General features: G+C 54.4%; 6 protein-coding genes across 6 annotated transcripts; 3 read left to right on the top strand and 3 right to left on the bottom strand.

The window, feature by feature from the left end:
* Positions 1–160: 160 nt before the first annotated feature.
* On the bottom strand, positions 161–2,660 carry CGGC5_v009672 (uncharacterized protein; the record flags this gene model as incomplete). The annotated part of the gene is made up of 4 exons (XM_032021767.1): positions 161–172; positions 227–494; positions 617–2,492; positions 2,549–2,660. The coding sequence occupies 4 exons, from the start codon at positions 2,658–2,660 to the stop codon at positions 161–163; spliced, it is 2,268 nt and encodes a 755-aa protein (XP_031881296.1).
* A 5,224-nt stretch (positions 2,661–7,884) lies between these two features.
* Positions 7,885–9,408, top strand: ash1 (Histone-lysine N-methyltransferase ash1; the record flags this gene model as incomplete). The annotated part of the gene is made up of 6 exons (XM_032021766.1): positions 7,885–7,890; positions 8,260–8,289; positions 8,342–8,368; positions 8,468–8,698; positions 8,802–8,870; positions 8,989–9,408. 6 exons carry the CDS (start codon positions 7,885–7,887, stop codon positions 9,406–9,408), a joined length of 783 nt encoding a protein of 260 aa, XP_031881297.1.
* A 521-nt stretch (positions 9,409–9,929) lies between these two features.
* CGGC5_v009670 (uncharacterized protein) lies at positions 9,930–11,798 on the bottom strand (the record flags this gene model as incomplete). The annotated part of the gene is made up of 1 exon (XM_032021765.1): positions 9,930–11,798. The coding sequence occupies one exon, from the start codon at positions 11,796–11,798 to the stop codon at positions 9,930–9,932; it is 1,869 nt and encodes a 622-aa protein (XP_031881213.1).
* A 1,167-nt stretch (positions 11,799–12,965) lies between these two features.
* Positions 12,966–13,932, top strand: CGGC5_v009669 (uncharacterized protein; the record flags this gene model as incomplete). The annotated part of the gene is made up of 2 exons (XM_032021764.1): positions 12,966–13,236; positions 13,286–13,932. The coding sequence occupies 2 exons, from the start codon at positions 12,966–12,968 to the stop codon at positions 13,930–13,932; spliced, it is 918 nt and encodes a 305-aa protein (XP_031881298.1).
* A 560-nt stretch (positions 13,933–14,492) lies between these two features.
* On the top strand, positions 14,493–15,453 carry CGGC5_v009668 (Pyridoxal phosphate homeostasis protein; the record flags this gene model as incomplete). Its single annotated transcript, XM_032021763.1, has 3 exons — positions 14,493–14,582; positions 14,655–14,826; positions 14,948–15,453. The coding sequence occupies 3 exons, from the start codon at positions 14,493–14,495 to the stop codon at positions 15,451–15,453; spliced, it is 768 nt and encodes a 255-aa protein (XP_031881292.1).
* A 1,081-nt stretch (positions 15,454–16,534) lies between these two features.
* CGGC5_v009667 (uncharacterized protein) lies at positions 16,535–17,950 on the bottom strand (the record flags this gene model as incomplete). Its single annotated transcript, XM_032021762.1, has 1 exon — positions 16,535–17,950. The coding sequence occupies one exon, from the start codon at positions 17,948–17,950 to the stop codon at positions 16,535–16,537; it is 1,416 nt and encodes a 471-aa protein (XP_031881293.1).
* Positions 17,951–22,954: the final 5,004 nt, after the last annotated feature.

The following is a 22,954-nucleotide window of genomic DNA, read 5'->3' as shown; positions in this document are numbered from 1 at the left end:
ATCTGTTTTTGTCCTTCTGCCATTCGTTTTGATCGTATTCATACCATAATTCGTCATTACACCCCTGAATACTTGAAATCATGCCTTGATCTGGGCTTCTGAACGCACTTCATAATCATACATTGGATAGCAATTTCTCGCAACGTTCGATGTGATGCGCTTACTTGATTTGCTGTGCGCGACGGTCAGTGTCTTTCTCGATGTGGTCTATCCACAAACAACTTACAATGGAACGATGAGGAGGCTGGTTCTCGGGCCGACCATCGGCTGAGATAGCCAGGCGGCTAAGCGCCGCATGAAGATTGTCATTGTCATTTGCCTTAGCAGGAGACAAGCGGACAGGCTGTCCTGCGGCCTTGACAATGGCAGGAGAAAGTGAAGCGGCAGCGTGGCCGATGGAGTATTGCGGAAGGTAACCCTGGGCATTCTCTGACGTGACGGCGCCGGGAAGAGCGGCCGCAGTGGCAGTCACTCGCTCAGACCAGGCGCGAACGCTTCAATGTGTCAGCGATAATCTCGACGAAGATAGACGGAGGTGATAGAAGACAGAGAGACGACAGAAGGCACAGGAAAGGCCAAATGAAGTGGTGATGAGAGACAATGACAGCTGACTTACCAAGAGTTGAAGTACGCCCGTTCTGACTCCGTCTCGCCAATCTGGTCAGACGAGCCGGAACTATCCTTCGACTCGACACCTTGGCTGTTAAAGTAAGCTACCGGGCGAAGCTTGTTGCCACTGCGAGGCTTCATGGGAGAAGTCACATTATCCGACTTTGTAGCTCGCTTCTGGTCGCGCTCGCGGGCCGACACGGTTCTGGTCTTCAACACATTGCGGTATGGCTCCAGAGGCGCGAACGGATCCAGGTCAGTAGCGGCAGGCAGCGAGAAACCGTAGTCCTTCTCGGGTCTTCCCGTGGGCAGCTTCTCGACGACATTTCCTTCGGGCCGGGGCTGCTTCTCGGGAGAGACTGGGTAGAAGTCCTTGCCATCGAACTTGGGGAACTTCTTGCGCAGGTGCACGGGGGCATCAGTCCAAAAGAGGTGTTTGGCCATCTCCTCGTCTTGCGTAAGAGAGCGATGGTAGATGTAGTCGCGAAGATCAGGGCTAGGGTCCAGTCCGAAAGGCACCTCCCCAACAAGATAGGGCAGTCCCAGGTCCGCGTTATCACGGGCGAAATTGGAGAACGCGTCGTCGGCTGGCGTAGGGGGCATGGAAAGATAGCGGCTCTCCTCCAAATTGGCGGGAATGGGGCCGTGGTACCTACCACCGTTGAAGGCATCCTTGGGCTTGTCTTGAACTGTCTTTCGCTGGATCGATACGCTAGGCTCACGGATACTCTCAGCCTGCGGCTGGAAGACGGGAGCCAGAGCCGCAGAGGGCAGCAGAGAAGGCTTGAAAGAGGTGTCGACGGTTAGCTTGACCTTCTCCCTCTTGCGAGGCTTCGGCTTGTCATCGCTGTCGCTCTTGGTCTTGGCGTCGGCGCTGTCCTCAGTCTTGTCCGCCGAGTATTCACGACCCAAGTTGTTGCCGGCCTCGCGAGCCAGCTCCCCCTTGAGCTTGAGCTCGAAGTGCTGAATATCCCCCCGAAGCTGGCGTGCGTACTCCTCCATGTGTCGCTCATCGATTTGGTGACGATTGTATGCCAGCTGTGCCTCAGCTTTCTTGAGACTGGTGCGGAGGCCTGCGAGCTGGTTCTTTGTGATGATACTAGGTCGAATGCTCGACAGGTACTGGTCAGAAGTGGCGTCACCAGAGGTGGGGGTCGGGGTGGGAGCGGTCTGGGGAATGCCGGCCGTCATGGGCGTAGGGGGAGGCTGCTGCTGATAAACAGGGCCAAGAGGGCCCATGATTGGGCCAGGGAACGGCATGCCCATAGGCATCATGGGGTGAGGAGGGAAGAACCATTGGCCGCCAAAGGGAGGTGTCATGAGGTAGCCGGGGTGCAGAGGCATCGGCATCGCCGGCATACCAGGCTGCATGGGAGCCATCATCGGGTGACCAGGAAGGAATGGCATGTTGGGAGCTTGAGCCTGACCGAAAGGCAACTGACCATTGTTCTCTGTAAGTCTCTCCTTGCTGCCCTTGCCAGTGGGCGATGAGTGGGAGGGATCAAGAGTGTTGGGTACAATTCTTCCGCCAGCAGTCACGCGGACATGCGTAGGAGATCGTACGGCCTCGTAGAACTGCTCGAAACCTTTCCGCTTCTGGTCAGGCAGGGTCGGTCGCTGTGATACTGGCTCGGGGGCCAGAATCTCGGGCTCGGCATCTTGTCCGTCGAGTTGGCGGCTGCCCTGACCATCGAGCTGGTTGGCATCAGCAGCGGCGACAGTGGCGACAAAGGCTTGCTCGGGGAGTTGAGGAGGAGCCTGTGTCTTGACAATGGGCACAGTCTCCGATTCCGTAGAAGACGACTTGCGGGCCTCGGCATTGGCTGCTCTGGACAAGGAAGGCAGGCCTCTTCTGTAGCGAACTCTGTGGTTCATGATGTGGGCTGCAAACTTCGGTCAGTTTGCATAACAGCAACAAATGACAGCGATAGGTACGCACAGAGGACTTGGCTGTCTTTGGTTGTCTCGAACAACGCTTTCTCCATGGACAGCTCCCGCTTGGAGCCCTTTAAGGCCAAGAGCTGGTCGACGGTGTACTTTCGTGAAGCCATCAGTATCTCCGGACGACAGAGGACGAAGATGGGTGAAGCCGAGCTACGGCAACAAGGACGATGGTGACAACGACGGGCGTTACAGTGAGCGAAATTGGTTGATCTGCCAGGTAAGCTTATGAGAATGATGCGGCAAGACGAATGAGCAAGATAAGAAACAAGGAAGAGCGCCGTCCAGGTAAATAGTGAAATGTAACGATGGATGACGACGAGGGCAGCTTGGAATGGAAATTGACAGAGGCAAAGAAGATGCCAGCGACAACAGGAAACGAATAGACTTACCAAGGTCGACCGAGCAATGGTCTCTTCGGCAAGCTGCCGCGTTCCAAAATTGAGGTGAAGCAAAGTGAGGCCGACGGTGAGGGTCGAGGTGGGTGGTGTTGGGAGAAGACTGGGAGTGGGTGAGGGTGAGGGGAGGAGAAGAAGTACGCGAGGAGATTTGGGGACTTGAACGATCAATCAGACAGGTGAGAGGGCAGCAAGTCCTCTCCAGAAGCGAAGGTGCGGGTGAGAAAGAAAGAACGAGGTGGGAAGGTGTGATGCCAGGCTGAGAGTGAAGAATTTTCAACAGATATCGTTGAGGGCAAGAGGAACGAGAACCTGGCCGACAGGGCAAGCACAACCGCATATTTCATGGTCTTTCTTGCTACTGTTTGGACAAGTGAAGGAAGGAGTGAATTGTGCCTACTTGGCGCGCCGGTCTGGAAGGAGGGTGAAAGGAGTCAGCTGGACCGGCTTAATAGTGAAGTTATGGACTTGCTGTGACTGACTTCTTTCTATTAATTGCACCTAAGATGACACCGGGCTGGATGCTGCAAACGCTTTCACTAAATAGCACCCAGCCTTCTGGCACAGAAACAACAGATGAAATGAGACATTCTGTGATCCAATACGACAACGTCAACTGGCACCAATTGCACGAAGGTCTTTCAAAGGCGTAGACTTCTGCAGCACTATAGCTTGTGAGGGTTGGGGACAACGATCTTTGCAGCACTCCTTTGTGTCATCGATGAATATTCTTTCTAGACTGCTCAAGACTGATTTAGTTGTTGGGAAGCTAACACACACACTATTCACTAGCACACGATTACCCAAAGTAATCAGCAGTCTCAACAAGACATCAAGAGATCCAGTCAACTGGAGAAGCTGTTGAAGCAACTGCCTCTTCAGATGCACGGAAGAAAGGCATGGGAAGCTTTAGGTCCCAGACCTGGAGTCAATGGGAGGGAGGAACCACGAAGTCAATGTAAGGTGTTACCCACTAATTCAGATCGACAAACACGGAAGACAAGGAAGGTGGTGGCCTACCTAGGCGACGACGTTGCGTTGGCTAAGGGAAGGCACGGGAAATTTGCAGCGCCCTTGCCATTATGTACCTTAGGTAGATGGATCGATAAGCGAGAAAACATGAGCTGCCATTAGGAATACTCCTTCCGCTTCTGCCAACGCATCTTGCCATAGCTGCTCCATTCGCTACCTTATCTACCTAGGTAGGTATAAGGTAGCCTTCAGCTTTGCCGTCCTTCCGCACGGCAACATCGATACCCCAAGCCTGCTTCAGTTTCTGCCATTACATCAACCTCCTCTCCCCACTCCACGCGTACAGTCCGATAGGGTGGGAAATCACTACTGTTGAATATCTTTTGTCCATATCGAGTCGATTTATCCAAAGAGAGACATGGAAACCGCGCATTCATCCTCGGCTGCGAGGCCAGATACCAGATCCTTGTGAGTAAAAATTCGAACACCCAGAAAAACGCCAACGGGCAGTGACCACATTGGTTCTTGTTGCTGAATAGGAAATAGGTGGATGCCGTGCATGCTACCCTGCGCAGTAGTCGGCAGATCCTCGCAGGGATGTCTCACGAACTGGCCCAACTGAGCTGGCAAGCATAAGCATCCCAGAGGAGGTTGACGTCCCCATGTGAGCCTGCCGCAATTCCGTCAAAATGCCATATGGCTTTGCTATTTGGATTTGAGAATGCTCTGTGTGCTGGCATGTCGTATCGTACGAGTTGGAAACACCGAAACCAGAGACGAAGCGCCGTATAGTCGATCCTTGTCGTACAGCGCAAGAAGACGGAGCTGTGGGAGATGACCCAACTCTGTACTATCCTAATCGGCATCCAGAAGGACGGCACAGAGCTGAATCGACACTACCACCCAGAATTGTTGGTCCATAGTTGGATCCTAGACCCGCTGTCTGTCGTCTGGATTGTCGGGGACAGGCACCGGAGGATCAGGTTGGGGCTTGGGGCGTGGCTTGTCGCCCTCCTGCAGTGGAGCAAATGCTGATGCCGTCTGCATGTTGCGGGAGATATCTTGGAGAAGGCCGCTGATACCCATGATTTGCTGCGTCTGATTGTCCAGCCAGCACCAGTCTAAATATGTTCTTGGGTAGTAACGTTGAAGAGGCGCCATACGAAAGCGAGACAGAGACCCAGTGCGGACGAGCGTTGGTTCAATACTGCAACAGCCGAATGATCGAGAAAACAAAGACAAACGGGATAATACAGACCGTCATCAAGGCAGGGAGGATGACAATCTGCATCTTTTTAAAGAGCTTCTTAGGGCCCTGCCTTACCTTGCCATGCCACCCCACCCCACCTTCGCGAGCCCAAGACGCTCGAGCGGTGGGAGGGATTGGATGCGGAGCTCACAGCCCTTTCGGAGGCCCTCCCAAGCTTCCAAGTTACCCGACGGTAGGGACGGGAAGGATGTTTTCTTGGTTCTCCTATGGGAGTCTCTGCCGAAGGAGCACGTGGCTCGCAGCAATGAAACCTCTTGATACTTTGATCACCAGGATGAGCTTCGAAGGCGAGCAAAAGACAATCGGCGGGCGGCGGTGGGCTGCTGGCGGGCGCCTCCCAGGAACCCCTCATAGTCTTGCCGACATGACAGGCCCCGACCTGAAGTCTACTAGGAGTCGAGCTACGCACAGGCTCTCACCTGTCACACTTTCTTTTTATATATCAGGGACATATCACGGAGGATCATGGGTACGGACAGGGATACAAAACCTGCTTGGTCCGTCCAGCTGACGATGACCAAACACGGGACCAAATAATGAAAGACGGCGGAACACAAGACGGTCAGTCCAGATGGCGTGTCGAGCTCGACTCTGCCGCCCTTGCGGCCTGCGCACGCGCTTCATTAGGGGTTCTTGTATCACAACAGACGACTGCCCCGCTGGCATCAGCTCAAAACGAACGCTAGGGCGCAGCGTGGGAACGTATTAGACCAGGCAGGCCGTCAAGGTTGGGTTCGGTGAGCGGCAGATCGACTAGGGCGGGGCCACTGAACGTTGGGCTTCGGCAGGGCAGTCCTGCGCCGCGGGAGATGTGCCGGAAATTGGACAGATTGGACAGGAATTTGCGGTTTTGACAGGTGTTTATCCGCTGGAGCTGAGCTTCGCTGGAAGCTGCTCGCCATTCCCGCCCCTCAACTGGAGCCTGTCATCAAGCTTTACGTCCTGAAACGACAGGGACATGAAAACGGCGACAGGGATCCTAGTTGGGATTGAGCGGCCCGTGAAATGGACGACAACTGCCTGAACGGGACGACATCGACCCATCCGCTTTACGCTCTCTGATATGGGGGAAACTGAGTGAAACCGGGATGCCCGTCATTCGAGACTCGTCTACGACTTATTGAGGGAGAGCCATGCTGCCGCAAGACCGATTGTTGTCTCCCTGGCTAGAACCGAGCCGATTCGGCGGGTCTTGCATGCGGTAACTTGGCCCGAGAGTCACAGTCCGCAGCTCCGTTCCGGTCAGTGTACCCGGCGAAAGGCCGCCCACGCGCGTCGCAACCCCCCCGTCTTTTTGCTCGCACTTACCGACTTCACATGTTGCCTCCGCCGAGAACAAATCCTTTCCGCTTGCAGCAGACACCACCGTCACGCCATTGATGCCGGAGATACGTTGAAAAACCAGTCCATGACGAACGAAATCATCTCAATCGGTCGATGAGGTCTGGCAGTCCTACGGTTGTCGTCGATCGATGATGGAGTCGGGCGCAGTAATGGAGCACGCGAGGACGGGATGTGAGGGCGGCCCGAGCGGTGGACGCGTGACCGTCACATCAGTCTGGCTGGTGTTGGTGGGATGGGACACTCTTGTTGTTGTACAAGGGGGCATGCCAATAAATTGGCAGCTGGACAATGGCTTAACGTATTCACCACCATTCTCTGCCAGGGTCGACTGCAGCCTTTAGATATCGGGAGAACCGGAATGGAGGAGTGTTCCGCGATACGGGCCACCAGCGGCAAACATGGCCGTCTGTGTGACCAAAATCATACCCTTACCGTGCCATTTGGGTCGAACACTACCTCAAAGGAATGGGGAAGTGCAACGTCGAAACACACACGGCTTGCACATCCTGGGTACCTTAGGACAGGCTTCCAAGTGCCGGAGATCTTGACGATGCCTAGCTAAACGACGCAAATGCAAAGGCCGGCAATGGGCAAAGTCAAATAGCCCAGCCTTCGTCGACGGGAATTCTGTTCCTAGCGTGCATGCCACGACTGCCTTTTCTGCTGGCATGGGACACAGGGTGGAAGCTTCGGCGACGGGAGAATCCACCTCGAACAAGTAGGGTCTTCGTCATCAATGGCCATCATCCTCGGCCGTCGGGCCAAAAAGCTAGGAGAAAGGGGGAAATGGACGCCAATGTACTCCGCACCCAGTTTACTGCCACTCAGTACAGCCGGGACCCCCACTCTCTTCTGGGAGCACTAGGAAGCATTTGGATGCACCAGCAGAACGCACAAAGAGGGGCAAGACGGGATATCTTTGAGAAGCAATGAGGGGTATTCGGGGCGCTGCAGACATTGAGCATCCCTCAAGCAACCACACCCCGTGGCCCCCGTTCCGACCCTGTATCATGACTTGCAGCTAGGCTAACCGTGGTCTAGTCAGGCTGTGTACAGCGTACATGACCTGCACCGTCAGGGGCTGGAGAGGGGCCGCTTTTGACCGGATTCGTCGCCGGGGCTCTTGTCATTGGCCGGCTTCAAGGAGCCTCTCTTTTACCCGCGAGAGCCAGTCCGCGCCGGAGTCACTTCTGTTCTCGCTGTACGACCTTGTGCAGCGCCGGAGACGCTGGACCGACGGATTTCACAAGTCTTGGAATGCTTGCACCCGATTCTCAATTCAATGCTCATCCCCATCCCTTGCCCCGCAACGCCAGAACACCAGCGGGCACCCCGCAACCCAATGCACAAATGCATGTGAGGGCGGAAGAAGATTGAGCGATCCAGCAACAATTGAGCCTCCTGACTGGCTGCGGCCCTCAACATGATGCTCGTGAAACCTTGGACAACCTTGGGAAGCTCGGCACATGTTGATGTCAGACGGCTTACCCCTCCTCTCCCGTACAAGAACACCTGGAGTTGTCCCCGATGCTTTGCGTGTTCTAGTACACTCTCTTTTCTCTCTTCACAACCACAACCACCAACCACCCCGACCAATTAGTGCGAACTGACGGTCTGACCACTCGACACACCAGCCTTTCTACTTGTAATATACACCTTAGCCTTGGGGACACAAAAAGCTTTGTTTTGATCCCTAACATTTCTTTTTCACGCATTTTCATCCAGTGTCTTGCATTCTTCGGACCAGACCCCCACGTTGGTGATGTCCCCCCTCAACATGTGACGACGCGACTGACCCAACAATCAGGAACCACAGTCCGAGCGACCGCACCCTGTTCGTTCGACATCTAGACGAGACGACTGACGACCGGCCTCGTCTTCAACTTCGAAATCTTTCACAACCATGGCACCACTCACGCCCCATTGGACCCAGCCGTCCCACCCGGACATCCAGGATGTTATCAAGGCGAGCGAAACTGAGTTTCTCACCAAGAGCTTCTCCAAGGTGGCTCTGCCGCCCTTTGCAGTCTATGCAAAGATGTCTTTCCCGCCTTGCAACTTGGCAGATGAGCCAACATACGCGACCGTCCAGTGCGGCAAGGACAAACACCTCAACCTCAACAGCGACCTGCTGTACATCAACCACTCCTGCGAACCGTCTCTAGTCAGTCATCTTCCTGGGCCCTCCCGCCAGGTCCCCAGAACCGCGAGCACGGACAGGCAGGGTCATCCTGGGAATATGTGAGATTGACAGGTGCTATTTATAGATCTTCGACACGGGCAACTTTAACGTTCTGGCTGGCCCGAAAGGACTCCAGCCAGGTGACGAACTGACTGTGAGTTTGATTGACATCCGCCACATTCTATCCCGAGACCGAGAAAACCCCCTCGTCCCGCGAAACCAGAACCTCACTCATATACCTGGTCATCACATCCGTACTAACCGGACCACAGTTCTTCTACCCCTCTACGGAGTGGCACATGGCCCAGCCCTTCGACTGCTTCTGCGGCACCCCGTCTTGCCGCGGCCGCATCGCCGGCGCACGCGACATGCCCCGCGCCCAGCTCGAAGGCCTCTGGCTCAACGGCCACATCCGCGAGCTCCTCGACGAGCGCGACTCTGGTCGCTCTGGAAATGACGACCCAACCGCCCAAGCGCTGAGAGACGCGCTCAAGGCCGCCGAGCGCGTTGTTGAGGCAGCTCGCTCCGCTCTGAGGACCTACACCGAGTCATCCTCCGCCGGTGGCAACAACGCCCCGCAGCAGGCGCAGGCGATCAAGAACGGCGTCAACGGATCCAAGGCCAATGGCAGCAGGAACGGGGCGAGTGCCCGAGAGCTGGGCGGCGAGTTGGGTGGTGACACGACTGCGTAGATGCGGGCCGGTAGCGCAAACGTGGCCCGCTGAAAGCGTGGGGAGGCAACTCAACTTGTCTTGCGCACACTCGATCTGAACTGAACATTTCCCCCGTGTTTCTCTTTCCTTGCGAATTCAACATCTCGCTTCTCATATCTAAAACGATGTCAATTGAATTTAGGAACCGAAGACGAGATGGGCTGGGTTAGAAAATTGTAGAAAATGGGGATAAAGCAGAGGATGATTTAGACAATAGACAAGCCATCAGCCCCCACTCGACACATTGCTGCAGAGGCATTGTTCCGTGATTTTTCTGGATTTCTTGACTCGATTCTACACGAGAAAATGACACTCTAAAACTCCAGTGATATGCCCGACCAGAAACCAAATGGGAAAAAAAAAACAGCATCACACGCGATCCTGGCACCCCTGACGCCTGTACTACCGTACTACTACAATCGACGACAGCGTAATCATCAACACTGTCTCATTTTCTCTCTTTTCATTCGCTCAGGTGACGCGACGGCCCTTTGGCAATCTTAGTCGCGATCAAGCCAGCGGTCCCCCAAACTCTGCCTCCGTCCCTTCTCGCTGCCGACACCTCCGGCATACTGGCTCTCGCTATCCTCCCACTCCTTCCTCTCCACGATCCTCCGCGCCAGGAACGCCCTCGCAAACTTCCACGCCTCCGTGTCCGCCAAGTTCCACGCCTCGATGGCGCTGCGCACGGCAAGGTCCTTGGGGTCCTTGGTCTTGCCCATGTCCCGCGCGCGCTTGAGCAGCGGCGGCTCCTTCTCGAGCTCCTCCTCGGAGGCAACGGGGCCATCGGCCGGGTCATGCTTGGGCTGCGGACGGCGCTCGGGGCCGGGGACGGGGGTCTCGGAGGTGCCGTCGGTGGCATTGTGGGGGATGGCGAAGCCGAAGTGCCAGTCGAGGTCCTTGGGCAGGTCCTTCTCGGCGGTCAGCCAGAGGGAGTGGGCCGTAGCGAACTCGCCGGCGACGGCTTCCTTGAAGCGCAGGATGCGGGGCTCAGAGCCGATACCGACGCCCATCAGCTCGGTTGTGATGGCGGTCAGCCAGGCGTCGCGATCGGACTTGCGGCGGATCCAGGGGATCTCAATGTTATCATTGAGGTTCGTGAGGAGGACGGTAGTGTATGGGTGCGGGACGGTGCCGATCGTGTAGAGGGTTGTCGTGTTGCGGTAGCGCGGGGGCGTGGCGATGTGCATGGACTGGGCGGGCACGCAGGGCTTGCACTTGGGGTTGTTGGGCGGGCAGGAGCCGGGCATCGGGGAGTCAGGGCACATGGAGAGGTCGTCGGCGAGATGCCAAGCATTGTCGATGAGGTGTGTCATGTGCTGCGGCAGGGGCTTGAGGACGGCGATGCCGTCGGAGAAGACGTTCTGCCAGGTCGTGTGCAGGTGGGCGTTGATGAGCTGTTTCAGACCTCTGAGACCGGCGGCGCGGTCCCCGGCGATGGCCTCGGCAACCTTGGGGTATTTGTCTTGAATGATGTCGACGTCGTAGTAGGCGATGGCTTTGGGGAAGTTGTCGATCTTGAAGGTGTCCTCGGACGCAGCAGCGACGAAGTCCTTGGTCTCCTTGAGCTTGGAGCTGGCCATGGTGGCCTTGATGGCGGCAGTGACGTCCTTCTCAGCGCCGGCGAAGAGGCCGTTGCCCAGGTTGTTCCAGCGGGTGAGCTGGGGGTACTCGCCGCGGCGGAGGTAGGCGATGAGGGGATCCTCGTGGGAGCCCATGGGAAGGGTGGTGTGATATGCGAGCAGGCCGCCGCGCATGTTGTCCCACGCAAGCCAGCGCATCATGTCGGTCTTGAGATCGGCGTCCATCTCCTTATTGCGCTGGAGTTCGTCGTAGAGGGGGTTCTTCATGGCCTCGGCAGCGGAGAGGATGATGGGCTTGAAGCCACGGGCCCACCAGGCACGGCGCCAGGTGAGGAGGAGCTCGCTCTCGGCATCCTTCGCATCGGCGGGCTTCTTGATGGTGGTATCGTAGTAGCAGTAGATTGGCGGGCGGGTCTTGAGGGGCGGGAGGAGAGAGCGCTCCTCGTCGAGGGTCAGGGAGGAGGAGAAGGGAACGGAGAGCCACTTCCAATCGGCCCACCAGGAGGACTCGCCATAGGTGTCGTTCTGCTGGCGCGGGGGCGCGTGGGATGGTGTGCGGAAGGGATTGAGGCGGCTGGTGGCGGAGAAGGGGTTCTTGATGGCGGCCGGGATGGAGAACTTGTGATCGGTGTACTTGCTCAGGCTCGGGCCGGAGGGGATGGTGCTCGGCAGGGTGAAGAGGAGGGAGAAGACGGCGAAGATGGAGATTGAGACGAGGAGGAATGAGATGCGTCGTGTGCCGAAGCGGGGGAGGGGACGGCCAAATATCATGTGTTGCTTCGGCATGATGGGCGAGGTCTCGCGGCCGGCTCAGCGGCGGAAGCGGCGGCGGTGAGAAAGAGTGAGCTTGGCAGAGCGCCGGAAGCCGGTGGGATGGTAGGTTCGATTGAGGCTATCGTCGGCCGGTCGACCCGGGTCGGAGAGGGTCAAGCTTAGTTGGGAAAAGAGGTGGACATTGACAGGGAGCTCTGATGAGGGCCAAGCCAATTAGACGGACAATTGGCTTCTGCAGATGGCAAAGAAATACGAAGGCTAATTGGCTGATTTGGGAAAGAAGAGAAAACGCAAAAAAGCTTAAACGAAAGAAAAGGGTGCCTCGAAGGGAGCTTAGAGGAGGAGGAGGAGCGAAGGCACGCGATCGTGAGAAAATTGAGCTGACGACTTATCATCGATAAACGTCCTTCCATCCCTTTTTTCCGGGCTGGGGGTTCCGTCGCTGACGACGGCAAGGCACTGGAGTCTGGACACGGTAGGCAGCAAGGGGAACTCGGCACAGCATCTATCTGAACCAACCAACCAAGGAGCTGCTGGGCAAAAGTGTCATCCGTCATCCCGCGCCCCAAAGGTCTGGGCGCGTTTTCAGTGCCTGTAGGGATCTGTACCTACCTTAGTCGTGCGGTGTGGCTTGACAGCTTGCGTAGCTTCCCGATAAGGGCGGGTCAGTGGCTTGTGCACGGTGTGGCTGGTGGATCGTCTGGGGGAACTGGTGTGAGAGTGTTCGTTCCTTTTGGTCTCCATCTCACCTCCACATCTCCAGACGAGCTTGGAAACTCCTGTTGTTGATATTACCGCCAGAGACGATGCAACCTGACTGCGCCTCACCCTGTCACTCTATTCTTTCCGCTACAAATGAGAAATTCTCGTGTTGTCTACAATGGCCCTAGCGGTTAAGTTCGTGTTGCTGCAGTCCAGCGGCACAGCATCCAATTTCAGTCCATCATGGTCTTTAGCCATTGAACGGCCCTGGAAGGCCGTCGTTGGATGCAACCCTCGCTTCTAAACCCATGCCAAAATATCCTGTGTGTCTGAAATGGGACCTACTTTGGGTCTAGTCAAGGCAGACAGGAGATGAGCTTAAAATCCCCCACGGTGCCTAATTTGCACCTTATGAGGCCCGATCCGCCCCTCTCTTGATCCTCTTGACCGTTTTCCCTCTCCCAGGACTCATCCACCATGCTGTTGCACAGCCAGCACTTCCTCGGCCAACTGCTGCTGGGCCTGTTGTGTTTCTGCATAAGTCCTGCTCAAGGCGACTACTTCACTAACCCCGCGAGCTTCGAACTTGATCAGGCGGGTGCCCAAATCACCACTCAGAACCTCAACACGACATACACGCTTGGCGAAAAGGTCCAACTCACTTGGGTTGTTCCGAATGTGCCGTACATATCTCTTGTTTTGGTGCGTTGGGGAAAGGATGAGGGCGTTCCGGTGGCTTCATTCATAAGTAAGTCTGTTGAACCTTTTTCGATTTTCCCTTGGCTAACATACAGCAGCCAACAACCGCAACCAGGGTTACTATACTTGGTTTGTCGGAGAGAGCGACGGTCTCACGGAAGGATCAATAAAGAATAACCCAAACTTTGCGCTGAGGATCGTCGATCCGACCGGGAACTACACCAAGACGGGCGACCCTCCGGGCTTCATCGACAACGAACTTCAAAGCAGGGGTTTCCTCATCAAGAGCAAGGCAGAAACAGAGGCCAAGACCTCTTCAGCCAGCCTGTCTATAGGCGCTGTTGCTGGTATTGCCATTGGATCATTCGCAGTTGGCGCGCTTGTGGTACTTGCGGTGTGGTGGTTGTGGCTCCGGAAGGGACGCTCCCATTCCAGCCACGACGATATCCGCCATCATATGGCACCTGCGATGCGCCACGACTCGGCCTACGCAAGCCCAAACTCCTCGGGAGACCACATGTTTCAGGCCCATAACCCCCACGGATCTTCTCATCTATCGCATCAAGTCAGCAACGTAAGCCCCATTAGCCCGGCGCGTCGGCATACGCCCCCGCCGTCATACCCATCTCCGATCGACGAGCATCGGTCGCCCATGACGGAGCTCTCTGGGACGCGTGAACCCCAAGAAGTCTCGTCGGCCAGCATTAACTACCCAACTGAACTTGCTGGATCCCATCGACGTTGAGACAAAGGAAGCAACATATCTTATTTAGGTGTAGAACGGTGTAAGCGAGGCGTGGTACTCTGCTGTGAACAGATATGCTGCAAGCAGAATCGATACTGTAATAGAGGTCTACTTCGTATAGTTATGATGTCCGCCGCCATCTTTCTAATCAATTGATGTTTACAAGTGAAACCACCCATCGTGAATCTTCGTCGTCTGGATTTGTCCCACGTCGGCGTCAGCGTCAGATCTCACACATACTAATGTCGGAATGCATATTTTCTTCAACGCATTAAGCAAAAGCTCTAAGCCCTGGGATCATTTTCAGTATCAAGTCCTGCCGGACGTGTAATTGAAAGCGCTTTTTTGAAGTTGAGGGAGTGCCCTAACACAGATCCGGCATATCTCTGCCAAATTTGCCAGCCCATCGCCCCACAATTGTTAGGCCATCAATAGCCTCCATTGGAAGACACTGGAAATCCATGACTCTCCGCCAACCTCACTTGTCACTCACTCTCTTGAACCTCGTCACCAACTTCCTCAAAACCCGCACCCCTGCAATGACAGACGCCCAGCCCGAAATGAAGATCGATCCCGCCAGAGCAAAGGCGCTCGTTTCGCAGCTGCAGGCCGTGCAAGAGCGCGTCACTGCCGTTGCAGCGGGCCGCAATGTGAGTTTCCCGCGGGGTGTCATATCCCCCACCAAACCATGAATGAAAAGTCGCTGACGAGACGATGACAAGGTCCGCTTGGTGGCCGTATCCAAGTTGAAGCCGGCAAACGACGTCCTCGCGCTTCACCAGGCCACGCCGCCGCAGCTTCACTTTGGAGAGAACTACGCGCAGGAGTTGGGGCAGAAGGCAGAGCTTTTGCCGAGGAGTATCCAGTGGCACTTCATCGGCGGCTTGCAGTCTAGTACGTTGACCAAGTTCCCGTGAAGAGCACCTCGTTATCTCTCATAAGGAGGCGACTTCTTCCAAAGCCGACGTGAAAGGAAGAGTGAGAATAAATGAGAGGGACTGACACAGCGCAACAGCCCACGCCAAGAAGCTCGCCAAGATTCCAAACCTCTTCTGCGTCTCGTCCGTCGACACCCTCAAGAAGGCACAGCTCCTCAACACCTCCCGTGCAGAGCTCATCGCCTCCAGTCCGGACGCCGCGCCCCTCGGCATCCACGTCCAGGTCAACACCTCTGGTGAGGAGTCCAAGTCCGGCGCGTCCCCCGGCGAGGAGACGGTCGCCCTCTGCCGCGCCGTCGAGAACGACTGTCCGTCGCTGAGACTCCTGGGCCTGATGACGATCGGCGCCATCGCGCGGAGCAAGGCGACGACGCCCGAGAACGAGAACGAGGACTTTCTGTGTTTGAGGGAGCAAAGGGATCTGGTTACCAAGGAGCTGGGGCTCGAGAGGGAGCTGGAGCTGAGCATGGGTATGAGTGAGGACTTTGAGGGAGCCGTTCGACTGGGGAGCGGGGAGGTCAGAGTTGGAAGCACGATTTTTGGAGAGAGGGGGCCAAAGAGTGAGGCCAAGGTGGTGGTTTAGAGAAGTGGGCTCGCACTTGGTGGCGAGTTACGGCTTGGTTTAGCATACAATGCGATGCTTAGACTTGCTCTTTTCTTGCTCCGTTTCTCTTGGTCACCGGCTCTATCCATATAAGTGGGTTTTGCTGATGCGTGTCTGGTAAATAATAGTCTTGGGGGCGTTTTGGCAGATCCCTAACGGTCTTCTCCGCAGGGTGTGTAGGACTCGGTGATGTTTCAAAGACTGACCGTTCCAATGGCCAATGAAGTGTCAGGTGTGGACAGCAACACCGCAATACACGACTTATGCAACTAGATAATACAGTTCTCCTCTCAAGTATGACCGATAACACACCCATTCTGCGAAGATCCGAGTGCAAGCACTACTGTTATGGTAGCTAGGATCTCGTGTAACAATCCGCCGCATAATGACTGGGACTGGGTCATTGCCCTGTGGTTTTGTACTTAAAAACACTCTATTTGGATGTTTTTGGCAGCCGGGACGTTTTAGGTAATGGAAGTCGTATGTGTGGGTGTCCAGCCGCTGATATATGCTGTGCCTGGATAGCCGAAAGTGAACGGTTTCCTATATTCAGAGAACAATCAGTAGAAACACCTTCTTTTGACCAAAGGGGCAGTCGCGATGGATAACTGAGGTGAACTCACTGAAATCACCACCCGCAGGGTATTGAACACCCTCGTAGGTCGCTGGGAAACATCCTTCGGGGAAAGAATCTGCTGGAGAGAACGTTTCTGGATGGCTCCATTCCTCCCTTTCCCATTTTCAGGTGCAAGAAAGAGTCATAGATGTGAGTAGCTGAAAGTTTGCGAATGACGCAAGTAGATATATTAGAAGTAAATGTCATCATATCACGTCACATTATAGATGAAGATATACAACAAACAAATTCATGATAATAGAGTATGTTGTGCGTTATTGGTCTTCCTTGGAAGGCCCTATCGTTCTCATTAGTCATGTCGTACGTCTCCGTCGTCTCCGTCGTCTCTCTCCGTCTCCGTCGTTCCCGTCGCCTCCATTGTCTCCACCCGTCTTTCTCCATCTCTCTTCGTCTTCCTCGTCTCTTCACGTCTCTCGGAGACTCTTACTTGCCCGAGATGGTTGCGACCATTCTGTCGAAATAGCCAACGAGACTGTCGACATAAACGCCGCTATCAGAGTGGCTGAATCCGGCCTTCATCTCTTGGCCGATCTGACTGAACGGGGCCGGCGACCCAACAACAGTCGCCAAGGAAAAATCGACGCTCTCAGCATCGTATGTACCATCCATCAGTACGTGGAGGTATCGCCCCAACGTTATGACATGCTCCCTGGTTCTTTCAATGCACAGCTTTGTATGTTTGCGCATCTCGGTAACACGGTGAATGCCTTCGAGATCCAGTTGCAGATTGGCGAGCGCATCCAGGCGAACACGCGCTTGGGCAGCCACCTCATCCAGGGGCTTCATCGTGAGGAGGTCAACTGCGGTGCTGGAATCGGGATGGTCATTTGATAGCATTTTCCCGATGAGTGGCATGTTTCCCTGCTTTATCTCCGGCTTCGCGTCGTGCATGCCGAAGATCAGGATCAGAAGATCTTTGAGGTACTTCTTACATGCATCGACAGTATTAAGAAAACCTTGCTCGTTGGATTTCTTCGTGCGTTTGTCAGCTGTCGAGCCCTGGTTGCAAGGCGTCTTCTTTTCCCAGCATTGGTTGCAAGAATTGGCGCCCGTCTCGGTCTTGCATGTTAGATGCGACTTTCTGCACGAATCGCAAGCACGTTGGCCGATCTTCCTGCCGATTTTGTTGCCAGTTTTCTTGCCCCCGGCCTTTTTCACCCTGTTGCCCGCGGTGTTGGGCTTTAGGGCTTCAGGGACGACGAGAGGCTGAGGTTGGGCCGGAGACGGGGTCATGACCGGAGACAAGTACGGGGTCCCATGAGCGAGACTGGCGGCACCAGCGAAAGTCGGAGCTTGGGCAACCGGGGCCTCCATGAGTCTTGGGTCAATGTTCTGGGCGGCGGGGACGGGGGACGGCTGGGGAACGGAGGGGAGCTGTGGGTAGGCCTGTGAGAGGAAGGGGGTCTGTCCGTTGTTCACTCTCATGTCTCCCTCGAAGCCCAAGAGGTTGTTGGGGCCCAAAATGTCGCGACTGTAGGCGTCCATCTCTTCTCGGGAGAGGCGGCGGGAAATGTCGTCGTAGTTGGCCTGGGGGCGCGCCTGTGAGTAGAAGGAAGCCTGTTCATTGTTCGCCTCGTCGGTAGCGACGGCTACCATGTCTTGCTCGGCGTCCAAGAGGTTGTTGGGTGGCGACTGGGCGTCAATTCGGAGTGCTTCGGTGAGCCTCTCGTAGAAGAGTACATCCTCCTCTTCTACGTGGAAGTTAAAAAGTCCCTCGTGGGTGGCCTGGGTGAGGGCCGGGGGTGGGATTTCGTTGTTAAAACTAACAACATCGTCCGAAACCGCTTGGATGACGCCCCTCTCCATACCGAACTGCTCGTTTTGACTCTGGTGATCCATTGGTTCGATATGCCAATAGAGTCAGGGGGTGTATGTAGTCTTGCCCGCTAGGACACACGGGGTAAAAGGGAGGAGGAGTAGAATTAAAAGTGTGTATGAGGAAACCGAACACGTGTGTACGGGTTATTCAGACGAATAGAAGGGCAGTGATGTATCGTTACGATGATGGATGATGGAAGACGGCGATGTATCGTTACGATGATGGAAGACTAGAGAGAATCTGACCTATCGTTACGATGATGCAGAGAAGGAAAGAAACAAGGCAGACTCCTCGAGCTGCGAGATTTTCTCTATATACTATGACTCTAGGAACCTCTCGAGCTTTTGGCATATAGGTTTACAGACCTTTCAACTCTCGACAGCCATTTCACACCTGTAAGTTGTCTGGTGATTCCACCGATGACTCTGGCTAGTTGCCACCCCATTTGGGTTGACCACATTGCACCCTCTATGTTCACGACTTGAGGCTTCACGACGCCGCCCAGTTGAGCTTACAGCCCGTACTGAAGAAGATCAAAGGGGTTTTGAAGCTCGATGAGAATGTGTCATTGGCAGCTGCGCACCGATGACGAGGGTACAACCTGCTCCATAGCCATCCATGCGCGTCCATCCTCTGGAGTACTTCATCTTGACCCGGCTGAAAAGTACCGATTAGCCCCAGATATCTGACTTCAGCAGAGATTTTGTTCGGGACCTGGGTAGACAATAATACGGGCGAGTTAGTAAGTCTTAAGCCTGTTGGCCATGAGTTGGGGCATTGCTGGCGAGCGAGACAGTGTAAGCAACATGATAAGATGCTGAAGGTTTGTAGGGGAAAGCTTGACGACGCCCGAGAAGCAAAAAGAAGCGCTGAAGAGGTGTTCTGCCGGTGTAGATGGGTAAGAAATGCAGAAAATGACGGTGTTATGCGCATATTAAGTCGACTTACACGCCTGGCTAGGCACCAGGGTTTACCGAATTGTCAGGGTGGACAGGCAATTTTTTTGGTTCCGTCACAATTCTCAAAAACTTCACTACAGACTCGATTGGAATGCTATCAGTTTGGTTCAAATTGGATGCGCAATCGCGAGCAATTGAGAACATCCCATGGTTTCTGCCGAGCGATGTCGTCGAAATTATCGGGGCGCTGCGCTTACATTGGAATCAGGGGCAGTCAGGCACTGGTAACGAGAGCCAGGGGAGCGATTAACCTGATTGGGCTGCTGGACGCCCTCGCACGGGTGTTCCTGGAAAAATCGGGGACATGTGCGTCCGCGGAAATTTTTAAGGTTCCCCGCAAGCCATCTCCGCCAGGTACCCTTGTCCGTAAAACAACGACATGTGGTTTGCAAAACAGCGGGATATGAGTGTAAGTGGCCGTAAATGAGCGTCCAGCGCCTTTCACGGCCGTCAATTGGCTAAGGAAACGTCACAATGTGAGTCAAGTGCGTATCTAAATCTTTTCCGGCAAGGTATACAGCGCGAGCTTGATGGCGGTGCTCTGCTTTGGCCTTCCTGCTCTGACCGCCCAGAACGCTCCCCGGGTGTGAAGGGGCCAAATTTTATGCCTGGGAGACGATTTCAACCCTTTTGGTGTTTTTCTCGTAATCACCCTGTAGTACTACATGGGTCATCGAAAAAGCGTCTGGAAAAGAGAGAAAGAGAGAGAGCACATCCGGGTTAGTGCTGCGCTACCGAAGACGGGGCGCCCTCTCCTCTCCCCTCCCCTACCTTTCGAGACTGAGAAGAGAGACTGAGATATATGATATTGGTAGACAGATAGTGGACATTAAAAGGACAAGGTAGAATATGCGTCGGTCGCCATCAAGGAATGGGCATGACGGCTGTTGAACGATGGCTGGGTGTCTGCAGACTCTCAGGGGGCGTTCATATCATGCTAGCTTGACCACGAGTTTCTTCTAAAAGAGAGAAGTGTATCGATAGTTTTGATATTCGCATTAATTCCATCTTGATGGCAAGCTAACGTTGTGTATCTGTCGCTGATATCGTTCATTACTTTTAACGAAGTTGTGCTATGGGAGGAGGCGGGCTTCAGTCAACCAGTGCCCGTTTATGCGGGATGCGATCACAACAAATAACGCTCAGGGGTGGATATCACAACACAAGTGAGGCTCACGCCCAGTTAGATATCAGCACAAATAATAGATCTAACGCAGTACATCTAAACTCAATTACTGCGAAACATTATGAAATGCGACAGCAATATCAAAGGTCAAAATAGCAAAAGAGTTCACCCACCGGTGTGGGCTAATCTCTGGTGCACAAGCCGGGAATTTTCGATCGATCGGTAGTTTTTGCCTGTCGTCGCGTAGGCTCGAACCCATATCCTCCACACCACCCTCCTTGATCCTAGACCTCATACCATTGTGCCAGCGGCCAAGGCGTCCCTTGACCGCTGACGAACGAGTTGGTCCTGCGTTGATCTATATGCCTCCGGGTCCTGCTGTTACTGTAGTTCGTATGGTCCGTTGTGCTCGTGGTTGACGCGATTCTTTGTGTTGTGCCCTCACCTTACGCGACTGCCTGGCCGGGGGCCCACGTCCTCTCTCAGCTGCCACGTGAGACGATCGCGAAGCTGCGAGTATCGTAGCATTCTCTGCTGGTTTCTCTGTATTAATTGAAGCTGACGATATCATCCCCCCTCTTCGGCCTGAAGTTTTCTTTCTCGCGCATTTTCATCTCACCGCAATGCCGGGCCACTTACTTGCCATTGCCTCTACTCTTTGCTCGGGAATCGCCCACGCCCCGAGAGAAAACAACAACTAGACACAGCCCCCCAAATCCACCTGAAAACTAATTGTCGTTCGCCTGACCTAACCTTTCTGCCCATCTCACTCACCCTTATGAATTTGAGTCTATCGTGACAGCTCCTCACACGTCCCCTTTCGCAGCCCCCCTTCCCTCTCTGCCACCCCTTCCTCTCTGCCACCCCTGCCCCTCGCCCACCCCCCTGCCTGTCAAGATTCTCCCACACGCCCCTGAACTTACATCCCACCCTACCTGTTGGCTCCTGCACAGTCTACCTTGCCTCACTTTGGTTGCGCACCCGGCGCACACCCTTCCTTTCTTCCGACTGTCCGTAGCACTGTGAACAAAAGTCAGTTGGAGGCACCGCGGTAGGGTGCGCAGTGAGTCAAGACCGCTCCCACCTTGCTCGGCAGTCGGAACCCAATGGCTCTTGAGCTGTTGTTGGAAGTGAATCATCCACCTGAGGTACATAGGTACTACGGTCAGAGGAGCCGTGACTGCCTCAATTCTGAAAATCTCGCTCCTTCCTGGCTTCATCCTGGCCCCTTCCCGGCACCGCGCTGACAATGAGAGGACACAAGAAGGACCTTGCTGCTCACCAATCGGCTTGACACCAAGGTCATGGACGCAAAAGATTCGCTATTCAGCAAACCTAGTGTGATGACCTGTGGAGAGGGAGGGTGGGTTGGGCAAGTACCTGCTGCGTACGGTTCTTTCCGATAACTTCCATGGACCATCTTCACCCGGCCTGCACCGAAAGATCTGAACTCTATACATGGGTGAAATTTTGTTCTTACTCAGCGGTAGACTTGAGAACTTTCTAGAGGTACCTGACAATGGAAGCTGGTCTGGATACGGAAGCATACGGCAGCGCTCCAGGTGCCCCGTATGAGTGGCATTCCCGAGGTTTCCATTTCAACAAAGTTCAGTTCCATACCTAGGTACCTGGCAGACGAGGTGAGGAGTTTGAGAAATTCCATTGCCTGAGAAACCAGGTGGGCGACAGTTTTACTGCCATAGGTCACCGAACGCCATACCGATAGTGGGAGGCACTTGAAGGAAGACATCGTCTTCGTATTTCGTGCTGCGACTTAGGTAGCTGATCAATTGGGGTCCAAATGTCGCCAAATTCTGTGCTTAGGGGATGGATGGTATGTTGCAAAAGAACGAGCCATGCAGAAGGAGCCGATGCCTCCAGAACAGCAGCGACAGCAAGCCTAAATGGCAGAGCCAAAGTACCAGCCGTCTCATAGGGGATATTCAGCCTCGGAATCGTAGCCGCACCATCTACGGCCTTCGTTTGGCGAGGCAAGGTACCGGTATCGGTGGCTGTGGTACCAGGGCGGGTACCTGAGAAGCTGCTGGGTGAAGAGGTGGTGCCTCGGTAGATCAGGCGAGGGCGAAGACAATCCCTGGCGGAAGTACATTGCCAGCTTAACTTGCCCAGCCCACAGTATGGTTTATCAAGGAGTGAGTCGCTTGCCCTTCCGAATCCCAGATAACTAGCTCGCAGTTACTGGGCGTGCATGGCTGAACACGTTAATCTCTAAGTGCAAAATCCTATGTTGGGTTTTCATAGGATTGACTCAGGGCCCTGGCTTCGATCCGAACTTTTTCACCTTTTTTTCAATTTTTTTTTTTCTTTTGTTGGTTCTTTTTCACCTTTTCTTTTTGCTGATTCCAGGTCGACAGACAGCAATTGTGAACTGAGAGGTAAGAGCACTTAGGAGTCCATCGTTTGGACGGACGGCTGGGCAGACAATCTGACTCTGGCGAGCGGTCATACGCTTCTAACGAGCTACCTTATGCAAGCAGTACGGAGTTTGTGCAGGACGAATATGACTTGGATCTTCATTAGCCCATATCCGTTACTTTTCACCTAAAGATGACTTACCGCCACGGTGCGACGAAATCCTTTGTAGTATAGAATACATCCATCTTAAGAGGTTCTTCCAGATTCCAAATGCCCAGACAACGTTGGAATGACACTTACTGAACTGGGGTGTCTCACAGTTTTCGCACTTGCCAGCTCACCCATGGTGAGAAAGAAGGCAGAGAGCAAAAAGGGTTAACGAGAGGCTGACTTCTCAATCTGAAAACACGCAGATCTCGAGAAATGGAAGGAAGGATCTGTCTGTGTACAGCAAAGTGGCCGCCTAAAGCATGTTACTTAAAGGCTACATACTCTACATGTTGTCAGTGAGCGACTCGATATCCCGGAAACGAGTCCACGGTAGGTAGCATGGTAGCTAAGTA

This window comes from Colletotrichum fructicola (genome assembly GCF_000319635.2).
Source record: "Colletotrichum fructicola Nara gc5 chromosome Unknown KSG_Nara_v1_contig05, whole genome shotgun sequence".
NCBI lineage: Eukaryota > Fungi > Ascomycota > Sordariomycetes > Glomerellales > Glomerellaceae > Colletotrichum > Colletotrichum fructicola.
Note: the sequence above shows the minus strand (reverse complement) of the source record. Positions and strands in the feature narration are given on the sequence as shown.